Source organism: Panthera onca, chromosome F1 (assembly GCF_046562875.1).
Source record: "Panthera onca isolate mPanOnc1 chromosome F1, mPanOnc1 haplotype 2, whole genome shotgun sequence".
Taxonomy (NCBI): Eukaryota; Metazoa; Chordata; class Mammalia; order Carnivora; family Felidae; genus Panthera; species Panthera onca.
Genome location: NC_138355.1, coordinates 56452613 through 56465767, shown reverse-complemented (window position 1 = coordinate 56465767; position 13155 = coordinate 56452613). Strand labels below are relative to the sequence as shown.

The 13155-nt window shown below is 37.7% G+C and overlaps 1 protein-coding gene across 1 annotated transcript in view; it reads left to right on the top strand.

The window, feature by feature from the left end:
- USH2A (usherin) overlaps positions 1–13155 on the top strand; it is a 737363-nt gene that overhangs the window by 169120 nt on the left and 555088 nt on the right. Inside the window, exon 14 of the mRNA XM_078441308.2 lies at positions 5007–5190. Within this exon, the coding sequence (XP_078297434.2) occupies positions 5007–5190 (184 nt within the window). The remainder of the gene's footprint in view (positions 1–5006; positions 5191–13155) is intronic.

The following is a 13155-nucleotide window of genomic DNA, read 5'->3' as shown; positions in this document are numbered from 1 at the left end:
ATCCTTCCTGATAGGCGAGGCTACTTTGACCAATCATTATGGTCTTATGTTTACCGTGTTTCTTTAAAATGTTAAAGAGATCATCTCATATTTTAAGGGGTAACAGATATCTAACCAGCCAGCCAGCCACCCACCTACCCATGTAGCCATCTATCCATTTCATTCACATAGCCATTGTTCCACTAATCATCTATTACGTACATTACTGTGTACCAGGGGCTATGCTATTGTAAGATATACAATCATAAATATATTAAGGCATCATAGTTTTGTAGGAGGAAAGGCCCTGTATGTAAATATAACAGAGTGAGAAGTGCAATGTTAGAAATATCCAATATACAGAAGAAGTAAAGTGAAGGAACTGATACATTCTTGAAGAATGGGGGATATGGAACACTTAGTTCAGAACATGATTCCTGAGCTGAGTCTTAAAAGTAAAAAAGAATTGGTAAAGTAGTCAAGGAACGTATAGCAGTCCAGGAGGAAAGAATAGGAGCAGAGACTTTAAAACATCTAAACTAATTTGAGTTTTTAAAAACTTTTAAATAAGAAAATTATACCTTGGAATGAATAATATTAATATTTATTGATGCATTCATTGACATTTGGCCAACTCTGAATAATAACTTTAGCATTTTTATATAATATTACCAAATGGAAGAAAATTATTATTGCTTTTATTTGAAAATTAGCATCGCTCTCTATACTTCATTCTGAAAACATTGATTGTTAAAACCATTACTAAAAAAGTTTGTTGCTTGGTATGTGTGAGCTACAAATTCCTCCCTAGACTCTTCGCTTAATACTATGTCCATTCTCTGGCTTAAGGTGAGACTTATTTCTTCTAAATGGCTTATAATTAGTGCTTAGCCTCAGCTCTGCCCTCCTTTTCTGAATAAGGCCTAGGGGTTAAACTTGTTTTCTCTCTCCCATTTCAAGACCTTGGCAAAGCCTGGTTGTTCATGGTCCTCAGGAGGGACATTGGTAGGAAATGGGCTCTTCTTTAATGCCCAGGACAGCGCTGTGCTGTGCAAATAGCCACTACAGGAGATGATACCAGCTGCCTTGCTAATAACTTTGAACTCTAAGGATTCTGCAAGTCTTCTCCTGGATACAGCAACGGTATTTTATGATAGGGGTGACTTTTTGCTTTAACTGCATAACACATTGTTTTCCCCATCAGACTTGCCTTGTTTGGGGCCAGGGTTAGCCGAAATAAAACTGGGGAAATTCACAAACATAGTGGGCTGATTTTTGCTCTCTATGTCCAAACTCTCAGCACTAACTAATGTAAGGTAATAGTGTTGTCTTAATGACTGCACTTCAGAATGTGGTACAAAATCATTCGTGGACAGAAATCTCCAAAAGATCAGTTAAACTGTTATGGTCATGAAGATGTGGAACGTGATGTGTGGAGTTAATGGAAGGAGATCAGAAATGTATTGAGTTAAAGAAAATTAAGGTCAGTTATCTTTAAGCTGCACTCAGGAGTTGAAGTTTAAGTAGGAGGGAAGGGAAAATGTTGTTTTCTATAGTTGGAAGTCATAAAAGGAGAGGTAATGGTCTAGAATTAGGCACATTCAGGTAAGGCAAGAAGTAATCATTGAGCAGGAAGGTACCTGAGTCATCCTAATTAGAACTGCTTAAAAATAGGACAAGTAAAATACTGGTGGGATTAACCTTTATAATCATGCTCCAGAGAGGAGGATGGGAATTAACCCCAAGACAAGTTTCAGTGCAGGCTTTTCCTTGAAGACCTACCTCCAGGTTGCAGCTTCCTTGGTTGTATGCGTGTTTCCCCCCCACCCCCATTTTTGTTCTTCTCTGCTTATATCTCTGATTTTTCTATGGCATTTTTTTTTCTTTCTAAAAGTTGGGCAACCCAATTTTCCACAACAAAATATACCCCCGTTGTATTTACAGATTTATCTAATAAATCATTTCTTGTAAAAATCATCAGTAATTGTTCTCGAATTCTCTGTGGCTTGAAGCTATTGCAATAAGTCCGAATTAATTCTACTTCTAAGTATCTGTGTTAATGGGTAATTTATCCAAATTGGAGAGCGGTTAGTACCTTCATGATGCCATCATCATGAATTTAAGGACCTAGGTAGCTTCACAGGAAGAAAAATACGTAGAATCACAGCCACAGTGGTCTTGAATTCAAAATAAAAACCTTTGAAGTGTGTGACTTTGATTATATGATGAATCATGTATGTGAATATATATATTAATTTACATAACTATATTTCGGAAACACATAGAAGGCAAACTGCTGTCAGTGGATGCAAAAGAGCAAATGACATAATCTAGTTGTCAATTACTATAAAAATGATAATATCAGTTCTTTCCTACTGGTTAGAATGGCACTGATTTTGAGTTTCTTCCTTTTCTTTGAGCACAATCTTTTCTATTTGACTATTTCTGAAACTTTCTAAGAGAGAATAGTCTGGGCCTAGGAGAAGAAAAACAAATTGTTGATGGCCATGAGAGAATGGCTTGTTTTCAACCAGAGCCTCAAATGAGATTTATAATATATTCCAATTACTTTTTGTTTTCCCCTATATTATGGTAACACAAAATGGATTCACTTTGTGTTCATGTTCTTTCTGTCTTTGAGTTTCAGTGATATATACCCAAATTAGTGATCATGACAATTGTACAAATCATTTTCATTTGTCAGAACTTTATTCATTAGAATCTTTCTGTAATCCCCCTCTCCCTTGTTACAATATAATTCCTTGTAACATTATGCATGTGCTTGTGTGTGCATGTGCTTCTGTGCAAACATACACATACACACAACACCAAGAACCATCTCCCTCATACGCCTGCTCCATTATTCTAATGTCTAATGCCTTTCAACGTTTCTGACTATTGACTTCCACTTTCTGGGTCCAAGAAATTTTAAGTAATTTGAAAATGTTTTTAATCATATTTTTCTTTCTTTCTTTCTGCTATAAGAAACAAATATGGGGTTTACAATTAACCTAAGTTTTGTGGATTTTTAAACATAGTACTTGTGGAAATTAATGCCTGTTTATAATTTGGTACGTGTGTGGTATAATCAAATGTTTAGGGAATGCCTACTTTGTGACAAGCACTGTACTGGGTACTGGGGAGGCAGTGGTGAATTTTTCAGATAAGGTTCTTGCCTTCACGGAGGTTACAATCTGGTGAAATGAGATTAATTATAATTTTCATGAGCACTCTAAAGTAAATAAACAAGATGCTATGAAGTTGTGACAGGCATATTTAAACTTTCCCAGGGTAGGCTACTCAAGGAAGTCACAAGACCTGATGGGCGTAGGAGTGAACCAAGCAGAAAGGAAAGGTCAAAATCATTTCAGCAGACAGACATGCCAATGAAAAGGCTGTTAGGTGTCAAGAACAGGAAGAAGTATGACTGGAGCAGAATGAGTTGGGGATGAGCAGTGAAAGGAAGCAAGCTGAAGATAGAGGTGGGACCTGCCAGGATGACTGGAGGCTGCTTTAGGAATTTGGATTTTTTTCCTACAGGGAATAGGAAGCCATCAAACAATTTTCAGTAGAGGAATGAGGTATTTAAACTACACTCTGAAAAATGTTCTTCCAGATACTCTATGAAATATAGATTGGGGGCTCCTGGGTGGCTTAGTAAGTTGAGCATTTTATTCTTGATTTTGACTCTGGTCACGATCTTGTGGTTTGTGAGATTGAGCCCTGCATTGGGCTCTGGGCTGACAGCGCTGAGCCTGCCTGGGATTCTCTTCCCTCCCTCTCTCTCTGCCCCTCCCCTGCTTTCTCTTTCCCTTTCGCTCTCTCTCAAATAAATTAATAAACATTAAAAAAAAAAGAATAGATTGGAGGGGGACCGGAGGGGGCCATTAGATGAGACAGCCTCTGTAGTTGAGATGATTATATCTGCTATTTGTTGACTATTGTTTTAAGAAAGTTTGTTACCCTTTGTAACCTTCAGTGTTGTCATATATATATATATATATATATATATATATATATATATATGTGTGTGTGTGTGTGTGTGTGTGTGTATAATGGATGTAATAATAATACCTAATTATTAGCATTGCTGTGGGAAGTGAGATAGTGAATATAAGGCTCTCTTACCATTGCCTCTGTTTCATAGTATTTACTAAAATAAACTTAGTGGTGACTGTAACTAGGGAGACAGCCCTAAGGATGGAGAGTAGAAAGTTTAAAATTCCTGGGGTGCCAGGGTGGCTCAGTCAGTTGAGTGTCCAACTCAAGTCATGATCTCATGGTTCATGACATTGAGCCCTGCATTGGGATCCTCTATCTCCCTGTCTCTCTCTGCCTTTCTCCCACTCACATTCTCTCTCTCTCTCTCTTCTCTCTCTCTCTCTCTCTCTCAATCTCTCTCAAAATAAATAAACTTTAAAAAAAGAAAGTTTAAAATTCTTAGAAGACAGCATCCATAGGACTTGGTAAGTAGATAGATGTAGGGGTGGAGGGATGGGAAGGACTCAAGCGTTGCCAGTTTTATCAAACTACAGAATTCTCAGTTAAAATTAAATTTTAGATAATCATAATTTTCTGATATAAGCACATGTCACATACTTTTACTATAAAGGCTCATTGTTTATCCAAAATTTACATTTAGACTGGCCATCTTGTGTTTTTATCTGGGTTCCTTCCCAAAGATGTCTCAGGGCTGTAGGCTGAGCAGCTGAATAAATGGCGGCACTATTTGTGGGAACGGAGATATTACAGGAGGGCTAGTTTTTAGTGGAAAGATCGTGAGGTAGATTTTACATGCACTGAATTTTCATTGCCTGGGAGACACCCAGGTACTATGTAAATTATTTACTTGGCCCTTCTTTGGTTGTAACCGATACACTTGTTAAGAGCAGCTATAAACACATTTGTATCGGGAGTTGGGAAGTGCCACAATAGTGTTCTGGGTTTTGTGTAATCAAAACAGTATCTTTTACAGAAAAGACTGGATAGGAGCTATATATAAAAACTTTTTATTTCTTTATCTCCAGGTTTTTATATTTCTCCAGGCAATGCCACTGGCTGCCTGCCATGTTCATGCCATATAACAGGTGCAGTTCATCACATCTGCAATAGTCTAACTGGTCAGTGCATTTGCCAGGATGCTTCTGTTGCTGGGCAAAGTTGTGACCATTGTAGAGACCATTACTTTGGATTTGATCCTCAGACTGGAAGGTAAACATTTTTAATAATTAATATTTAAGTATTTGTGTTGAATAATATTTGTAGTTAATTTTTCTCCTAACAGTGATTTTTTTGGTCAGTATTTTTTTGTAAAAAGCAGTATTTTTAGTCCCTCTAGTTTGTTGATATATTTTTGTCTCTTTGATGCCTGCGCTTGTTGAACATAATAGTAATCTTTGAATATTTCCTAGAGTTCCGATATACAGTTTGCTATATGTTGATACATAGTGTTAAGGTCTGGGAATATTTAGTTAAAATCATTTTCCCTCAAGGAACTTACAATTTGGATGGAGAAAAGAAGGTAAAGAGATATCCATAGAAATCAATGTGTGTGTGTGTGCGTGCGCGCACACACACACACAAAATATAAGAGCCAGGATACATAGCATATGCATGTATATCCCTTGTTTTACATGTCCCCTGAATTTATTGCTAATTTAATTATTAATTTACTTCATCCATTTATGTTTTCCTTGCTTTTCTAATTTAGGTTCAAAGACCAGATTAGAAACATAATTTTGTATTAAGTGATAGGATTTTTTCCCCAGTGTGTAAAGTATATTTTGAAAGTAAATTAACCACTTTTCAAAGTTACATTGTCTTTAATGTTCTACTTCCCATTCCCAGTATATCGGTGAGCATTTACTTTCATGCATTTGTGCTCATTGCTGTATTTTTGAAAATGTGCTGGAATGCCAATTCCATGTGTGTTTTTTTGGTCTGGTCAGGTTATAAATTTGCCTCGGGTTGGGACTATATCCTTGAATTCTATGGCATTCGTATCTCCAAGCAGCTAGCATTATGTTCTGTATACACCAATCAAAGCTGTTTCTCAGTGTGTGTGTGTGTGTGTGTGTGTGTGTGTGTGTGTGTGTGTGTGTTTATAAATATAATTGCTAATTAGTCAAGGGTTTGAGATTATCTGGGCTCTTTTCAACTCATTGCCCCCTGCTGCCTGCCTTTTGGCTGTTACACTCTTCATTAACACCTCGATTAGAGTGTGGACAGGGTGACAGGGTAAATTATTGAAAAAGAACTCAAAACTAGTGCATTTGGCTTTCTACTGAAATTCAGTGTGATTAAAAATCTTTAACATGATATTTAACGTATTTATCAAAATAATTCTTGTTCTTATTGCATATCTCTCAATTTTTTTTAATTCATGATGTTCCATTTCTGTTGCCATTGGAAGGAATATCATCTTGGTGGTCTGAGAGCATTAGTACTCTTTTCTACAAATATTAAATCACTCTGAATGAATATAGAAAGTACATGGTACAGTAAATGTTAAATAAAACGTATTACCAGGATTTTGACCGTAAAATTGGAGCCAATTATTGCACATAATTCTCCTCTACATACTTTTTATTGAGAGGCCATCTCACATGTTCCCCAGTTGCAATTCTTAGTGGGTGTGTTTCACTCCTGGACACCTCTGTCTTTAGGTTTGTTATATTTTTCATAGTCTTTCTGACAACACTTAATTACCAGAGAAAAAGTACCTTCCCTAATCTACTCTCCTCCTTGGAATGCTCATGCATCTATGTCATTTTGTGCCAGTCTCTTACCCATTTTTCTCTACTGATCTTCCTTCGTATTCTTCCCAGTGCTACCACCTTATTAATGGTCAGATTTCGGATGGTCTCAGCTTTTTCACTTAGCTTTATTTAAGTGAATTTCAGTTCCTTCATTACATGACTTATCTGCTCTTCAGTGACCTTAGATTCAGGCTGACCTTTACCCTACTCTGCTTCTCTCTAGTTTATCTACCCATCCCACACTCTACCCGGTAGAATTCAGGATCAAGACTTACAGGATAGTGTTCTATCACCTATCACTCTGAAGTAAGACTTGTTAACAGTGGAGTTGAACTCCCTGGATTAAATCTGTTTAGAAAAACACGTTTATTTATTTATTTTTGAAAGGGAGAGAGGCAGAGAGAGACAGTGCATGAACAGGGGAAGGCAGAGAGAGAGGGAGTGAGAGTCCCAAACAGGCGACACACTCAGCATGGAGCCCGGCGTGGAGCTGGATCCCATGAACCATGAGATCATGACCTGAGCTGAAATCAAGAAGTGGAGGCTTAACTGACTGAGCCACCCAGGTGCCCCTAAAAATTGCATTTACATGTTAACCAAAATTGATGAGGAACAGGGAGAGCCAAAAAATAGGTATAAAGTACATTATTATAAGGTGCTGAGGTTAAAATCAAGAAAGCAGAGCTCAGTAAAGTAAAAGCAATCAGTGTAGGTTGTAGTCTAGGAGACAGCCTGAGTGTAAAAAGCCAGGTAGATTCTAAAGAACAAAAGATCCAGGGTAATTATGGGTTCAAAGTAAAAAGATTCATGACACATTCTATATAAGTATAATTGTATGTCTTTACCTATCAGCTGAATTGTAATTATATCGAGTCAGACTCCGAACTACCTTTCAAAAATTACAAATTGTCCTCTGAAATGATACCGCTTTGCCTCCATCCTCGTTGTTTTTATCTTCAGATGTCCATGTTTCCATTCATTGAGAACTTTCTCCAAGGAACGCCATTTTCCTCCTTGCTTCTCATTCATTCAGTTCCCATTCCAACATCCAATTTTCATGAACACAACCAGAATTTTTTTTTTTGATCTCTTGGAACTTCTCTACTTCTCATATTTTCCTAATTCCAGAAATGCTATTCTGTGAACACATCACATCTTTCCCAATCCTCTTGTCTCCAAATTCCCTCATAATTGGCTCCTACCTTTCCTCAAACCCATCGTCTGATACTCCTACCTAATTCTTTTGATAGGCTCCATTCCTAACTTTCTCACCCTCTGCCCCCAGTAGGGAGTAAACGCCGACCCTCTTAGGTAACCCGAGTGCTATTAAGAAAGAACTCTCTTTCTGCTGTACTGTGGGTCAGTTCCAGGGAGGATGACCCTGCTCTTTCCCTGAACCTGGGAGGACTTGAAGACCATGTGCTTGTGCTGATTGGAACTGCTACCATGCATTTCATTCTCATTGCCTCACTTTCTACATATAAGTGATACCATACAATATTTGTTTTTCTCTCTCTGGCTTATTCCATTTAGTGTAATGTCCTCTAGGTTCATCCATGTTGCTGTAAATAGCAGGATTTTCTTCTTTCTCATGGGTGAATAATATTCCAGTGTGTGTGTGTGTGTGTGTGTGTGTGTGTGTGTATGTATCACATCTTCTTTGTCTATTCATCCTTTGATGGACATTGAGTTCATTTCTATATCTTGGCTGCTGTGAATAATGCTGCAGTGAACATGCGGGTGCAGATATCTTTTCAAGATGCTGATTTTATTTACTTTGATATATACCTGGAAGTGGTATCTTATCATAAAGACTTTTTAGTTTGTTGAGGAACTTCTATACTGTTTTCCATAATTGCTGTACCAATTTACATTCCCACCAGGAATATACATGGGTTCCTTTTTCTCCACATCCTCACCGACACCTGTTACCTTTGGTCCTTTTGTCTTTTTGACAATAGCTATCATAACAGGTGTAAGGTGATATCTCATGGTGGTTTTGATTTGCATTTCCCTGATGGTTAATGATGTTGAGCACCTTTTCATGTAGCTGTTGGTCATTTGTATGTCTCCTTTGAAAAAATGTCTTCTGTTCTTTGCTCATTTAAAAAAATAATGTTTATTTATTTTTGAGAGAGAGAAATATAGCGCGAGCAGGGGAGAGGCAGAGAGAAACACAGAATCTGAAGCAGGCTTCAGGCTCTGAGCTGTCAGCACAGAGTCCAATGCAAGGCTCAAACCTGCAAACTGCAAGATCATGACCTGACCTGAAGTCAGATGCTCAACCAACTGAGCCACCCAGGCGCCCCTCCTTTTCTCATTTTTAATTGGGTTCTTTTCCTTTTCCCTTTCCCCTTCCTTCCTTCCTTCCTTCCTTCCTCCCTCCCTCCCTCCCTCCCTCCCTCCTCCCCTCCCTCCCTTCTTTCTTTCCTTCCACTGAATTGTATGAGTTTCTTATATATTTTGGATATTAATTCTTTTGCAGATGGTTTGCAAATATTTTCTCCCATTGTATAGGTGGCCTTTTCCTTCTTTTGCTTGTTTCCTTTGATGTGCATAGCTTTTTAGTTTGATGCAATTCCGTTTGTCTATTTTTGCTCGTTTCCTGTGCTTTGATGTCATATCCAAAAATCATTGCCCAGACCAACATCAAGAAGCTTTAACCAATATTTTCATTTAGTAGGTTTACAACTTCCAGTGTTTTGCTGTCTTTAATCCATTTTGAGCTGATTTTTGTATATGGTATAAGGGTCCAATTTCATTCTTCTGCATAAGAATATCCAGTTGTCCCAACATCATTTATGGAAGAGACAACCCAGTCCCCATTGTGTATGCGTGACACTCTTACCAAAGATTGGTTGACCATATATGTGTAGATTTATTTCTGGGCTTTCTTTTCTGTTGCATTGGTCTATATGTCTGTTTATGTCATTAGCATACTGTTTTGATTATTATAGCTTTGTAATATCTTTTGAAATCAGGAAGTGTGATGCCTCTAGTTTTGTTCTTATTGAACCTGTGCTTTACAATTTAAAGTAACCATGACACTTTCTATGCCTAAGAAAGACCAGAAAAGCCAGGTAACTGACTCATTTTGTATCCAAGTGGAAGACAGAGGAATTAGTCCCATGCAGTATATTCAAAAGATCAGGGAAATATGGGAGTAAAATTAATTTAGGATTGCTTCTTATGACTCATGGTTTTTCAATGTGCTAATTATTTTACTGCCCTCCCTATTTCTTTAAATTATGTATTCCTTTGGCCTCCAATTTCTTACCTCTGTGATTTGTCTTCTCTTTTCCTGATTACTTCTCTTCAATCCAACCATTCAATTTACATATCTGTGTTTATGATTTCAGCCACTATATAATGTTAGCGACTCTCTAATATATCATCATCTATTCAGATTCCTGTGTCTCTGAGGTTTAAATTTGCACGTCTCTCATTCTTCACATAGCCAACACAGAACTAATTCTCTTTTATATTACTTTCCTACCAAAATAAAAATACAAGTCTCATGCCATCTCAGGCCATCTCATGCCATCATCATTTTGGTGAAGGGATATAAACCTTAAAATTCAAATCACACTACCTATATGTGAGTAGGGCTCAGGCTGTTCTCAGATTGGACAGGATTGGCTCTGATGTGGAGGACAGGCTGCCCTAGAAAGAGCTATTGGAAACAAGAACTACCATATATAATGTAGCTTCTCTGCAATGAATAGAAAGAATAAAGCTTCCCATGACCATTTGGGACCCAAGGAGATCAGTAGGATGTGTTCTTTGCTCAATCAGTCGTATGGAATGCCTGTGCTCTGAGCTGACCCTTCTCTTCCACTGATAAGTTTGACTGTCTCTTTTCACTTTAACAGTGATAATCGTTAGAGAAGAAATCTTCGGGCACAGAAGGTCATAGCAAAGGATATTTCAAAATATGACACTGAGAATTGCTTGAGTTTATACTTCTGCTCATCATTGAGAAGAGATAAAAATGGATTTTATTCTTTTTTATGTTTTCCATTCCTTTCCTGAATGATATTGAAATCTCTTTGTTGACTGCTGGTTGTTATTGTGTGTGTGTGTGTGTGTGTGTGTGTGTATACACACACACACACACACACTAACGTTGACTCTTGAAAATGTGCACAAAGATGACTAAAATATATGCGGTTCCATTTAGTAGAAGGAACTTTGTTTCTTGAAGGAAAACTTCAAATACATGCAGACATGCTGCATAGGAAAATACCTATTGATGGCCTGATGACAAAATTTTTTTCAAAAGAAGGAAAATCAACTAAAATCACTTGAATTTATTTTGAACTAGGTACTGTGGTAGATACTTGCAAGTACACTTTTTTTTCACTAAATTACAAAATTCTACAACAGATTGTAAGTGTTTTATTGTTACGCAAGGAAAAGATGCAAATGTCATTGGATCTCTTTATTGATTTAGAAAATAGATTGACTTCCTCATCTGCTTTTTCCAATTATACATTCAAGGGATCTTATTTAACCCCCATGAAGTTCACACACACACACCCCTCCCCTTCTTCAAGTTCTCTTTATGGGACACAGTTATGTCTGCTACATTTTTCTCTTGGCTTATTTTCTAGGCTTTTTGTATACTCCCAAGGACAAAATAAATAAAATAGGCCCTCACCCTAAAATGCAGCAACAAAAGCAAAAATCTGCCAAACACAACAATAACAAGCTGGAAAATCATTTGCCTGTTTTCATCCAAGTGGTTCATTCTTCAAAAGTTACCTATCACAAAAAGGGGGCAATATTTTAAAAAGCTGATCCAAGTGCAAAAATCACTCTGTTTACCTCTGACATATAAAGCAAACATGATTTAATCAGTATCGAAAACAATGAAGCAAAAAAAGTCTGCCCACTAAAAAAAATCAATAAAGCAAAAAAAAAAAAAAAAAAAAAAGCATATCGTATTTGTCTAAACCAAAAACAATGAGACAAAAATGGGCCACATTCAATTCGTCTCAATTGGTAGTTGAGAGTCATATATGACACACTATATGTACTCCCTGGTGCTGTCCTCAAGCTGACCTGTAAGTATGATTCTTCCTTCCCATGGCTAAGACTGCTCCGTTCATCTGGCGCACCACTGTTTTCCTTACATACCACCCACTTGTCACAGTCCCTCAAAATTTCTCCTCTAATGACTTCTTCCCTGTGTGTTCTTTGGTTGTATTTTGTCCTTTTTAAGCCTCAAGGAGCTAGGAGCTAGAAGTATCACTACTGGTCTCTTCCCAGCTGACACATACTGAACTGTAATTTACCTCAAGTGGTAGGAAATTTGCATCTAGGCTGGCCAGAGAACCTAAAGGCTCAGACTCCTAAAAACATACGATGAAGTAAAACTCTTCTACGACCAGATTATTTTTGGTTTTACTGCAAACATTCTCCGTTTGAACACTGAGGGATAGATTTGGTCTGTTAATCGTTTCACATGTGTCTTTCCAATTGATCTCAACTGGTCTTTCTTTGAGATCCAGATCAATGACTTCAAATGAAAGCAGATAATTTACTTGTCAACTTATATCCGTCTGTGGTGTGAGAGTGGGAATATTGGGGAATGTGCCTCACAGATTCAAGCTCCACAGGGACGCTTTGTTGGGCAGCTGGCTGCTGTCTAGGGCTGTGGGAGTAAAAGGGCTATGCATCTCTGGTCATCTAGCAGTCTAGCCATGGTTTGCTCACAAAGCAGTGGCAGAGTACCCAGAAAGAGAGCAGATGTGTGCCAGGATACTTGAGGCCCACACTCGAGACTGTCACATGATTACTGTTGCCTTATTCTATTGGCTAAAACAAGTCACAGGCCAACCCATATTTAGGAGTGGGGAAATAGATTCTACTTTTGGATGATGGAATTGTGCAGTTGGTTGCAAAGGGTCTTCATAAGAAGAGGGGTGAGGAATTGTGATCATTTTTTTTCAGTCTTCCATGACCACTAAACAATATATTTTTTCTTTAACATAGAGTCTGTATTATTCTCTAAGAAAGGCCCGTTTTTATAAATTAATAGCATTTATTCAGTGTTATTTAATGGGAATACCTCAGTGTTGGGCATCAGGGTATCTAGGGTCCAGTTATGACTTTTCCACTTGACCAAGTATATTGATTTCTTATTACTGCTGTAATACATTACTACAAATTTAGTGGCTCAAGGCAACATTACTCTATTCTCTTATAGTTCTGGAGGTCAGAAGTCCTAAATTAGTTTTACTGGCTAAAATCAAAGTGTCAGTAGGCCTATGTTTCTTTTGGACACTCTAGGAGAAAATCCACTTTCTTGCTTTTCCCAGTTTGAGAGGCCACCTACATTCCTTAGCTCATGGCTCCTTCCTTCATGTTCCAAACTAGCAGAATAATGTTTTCTCTCTTCTCTGACCTCTGCTTA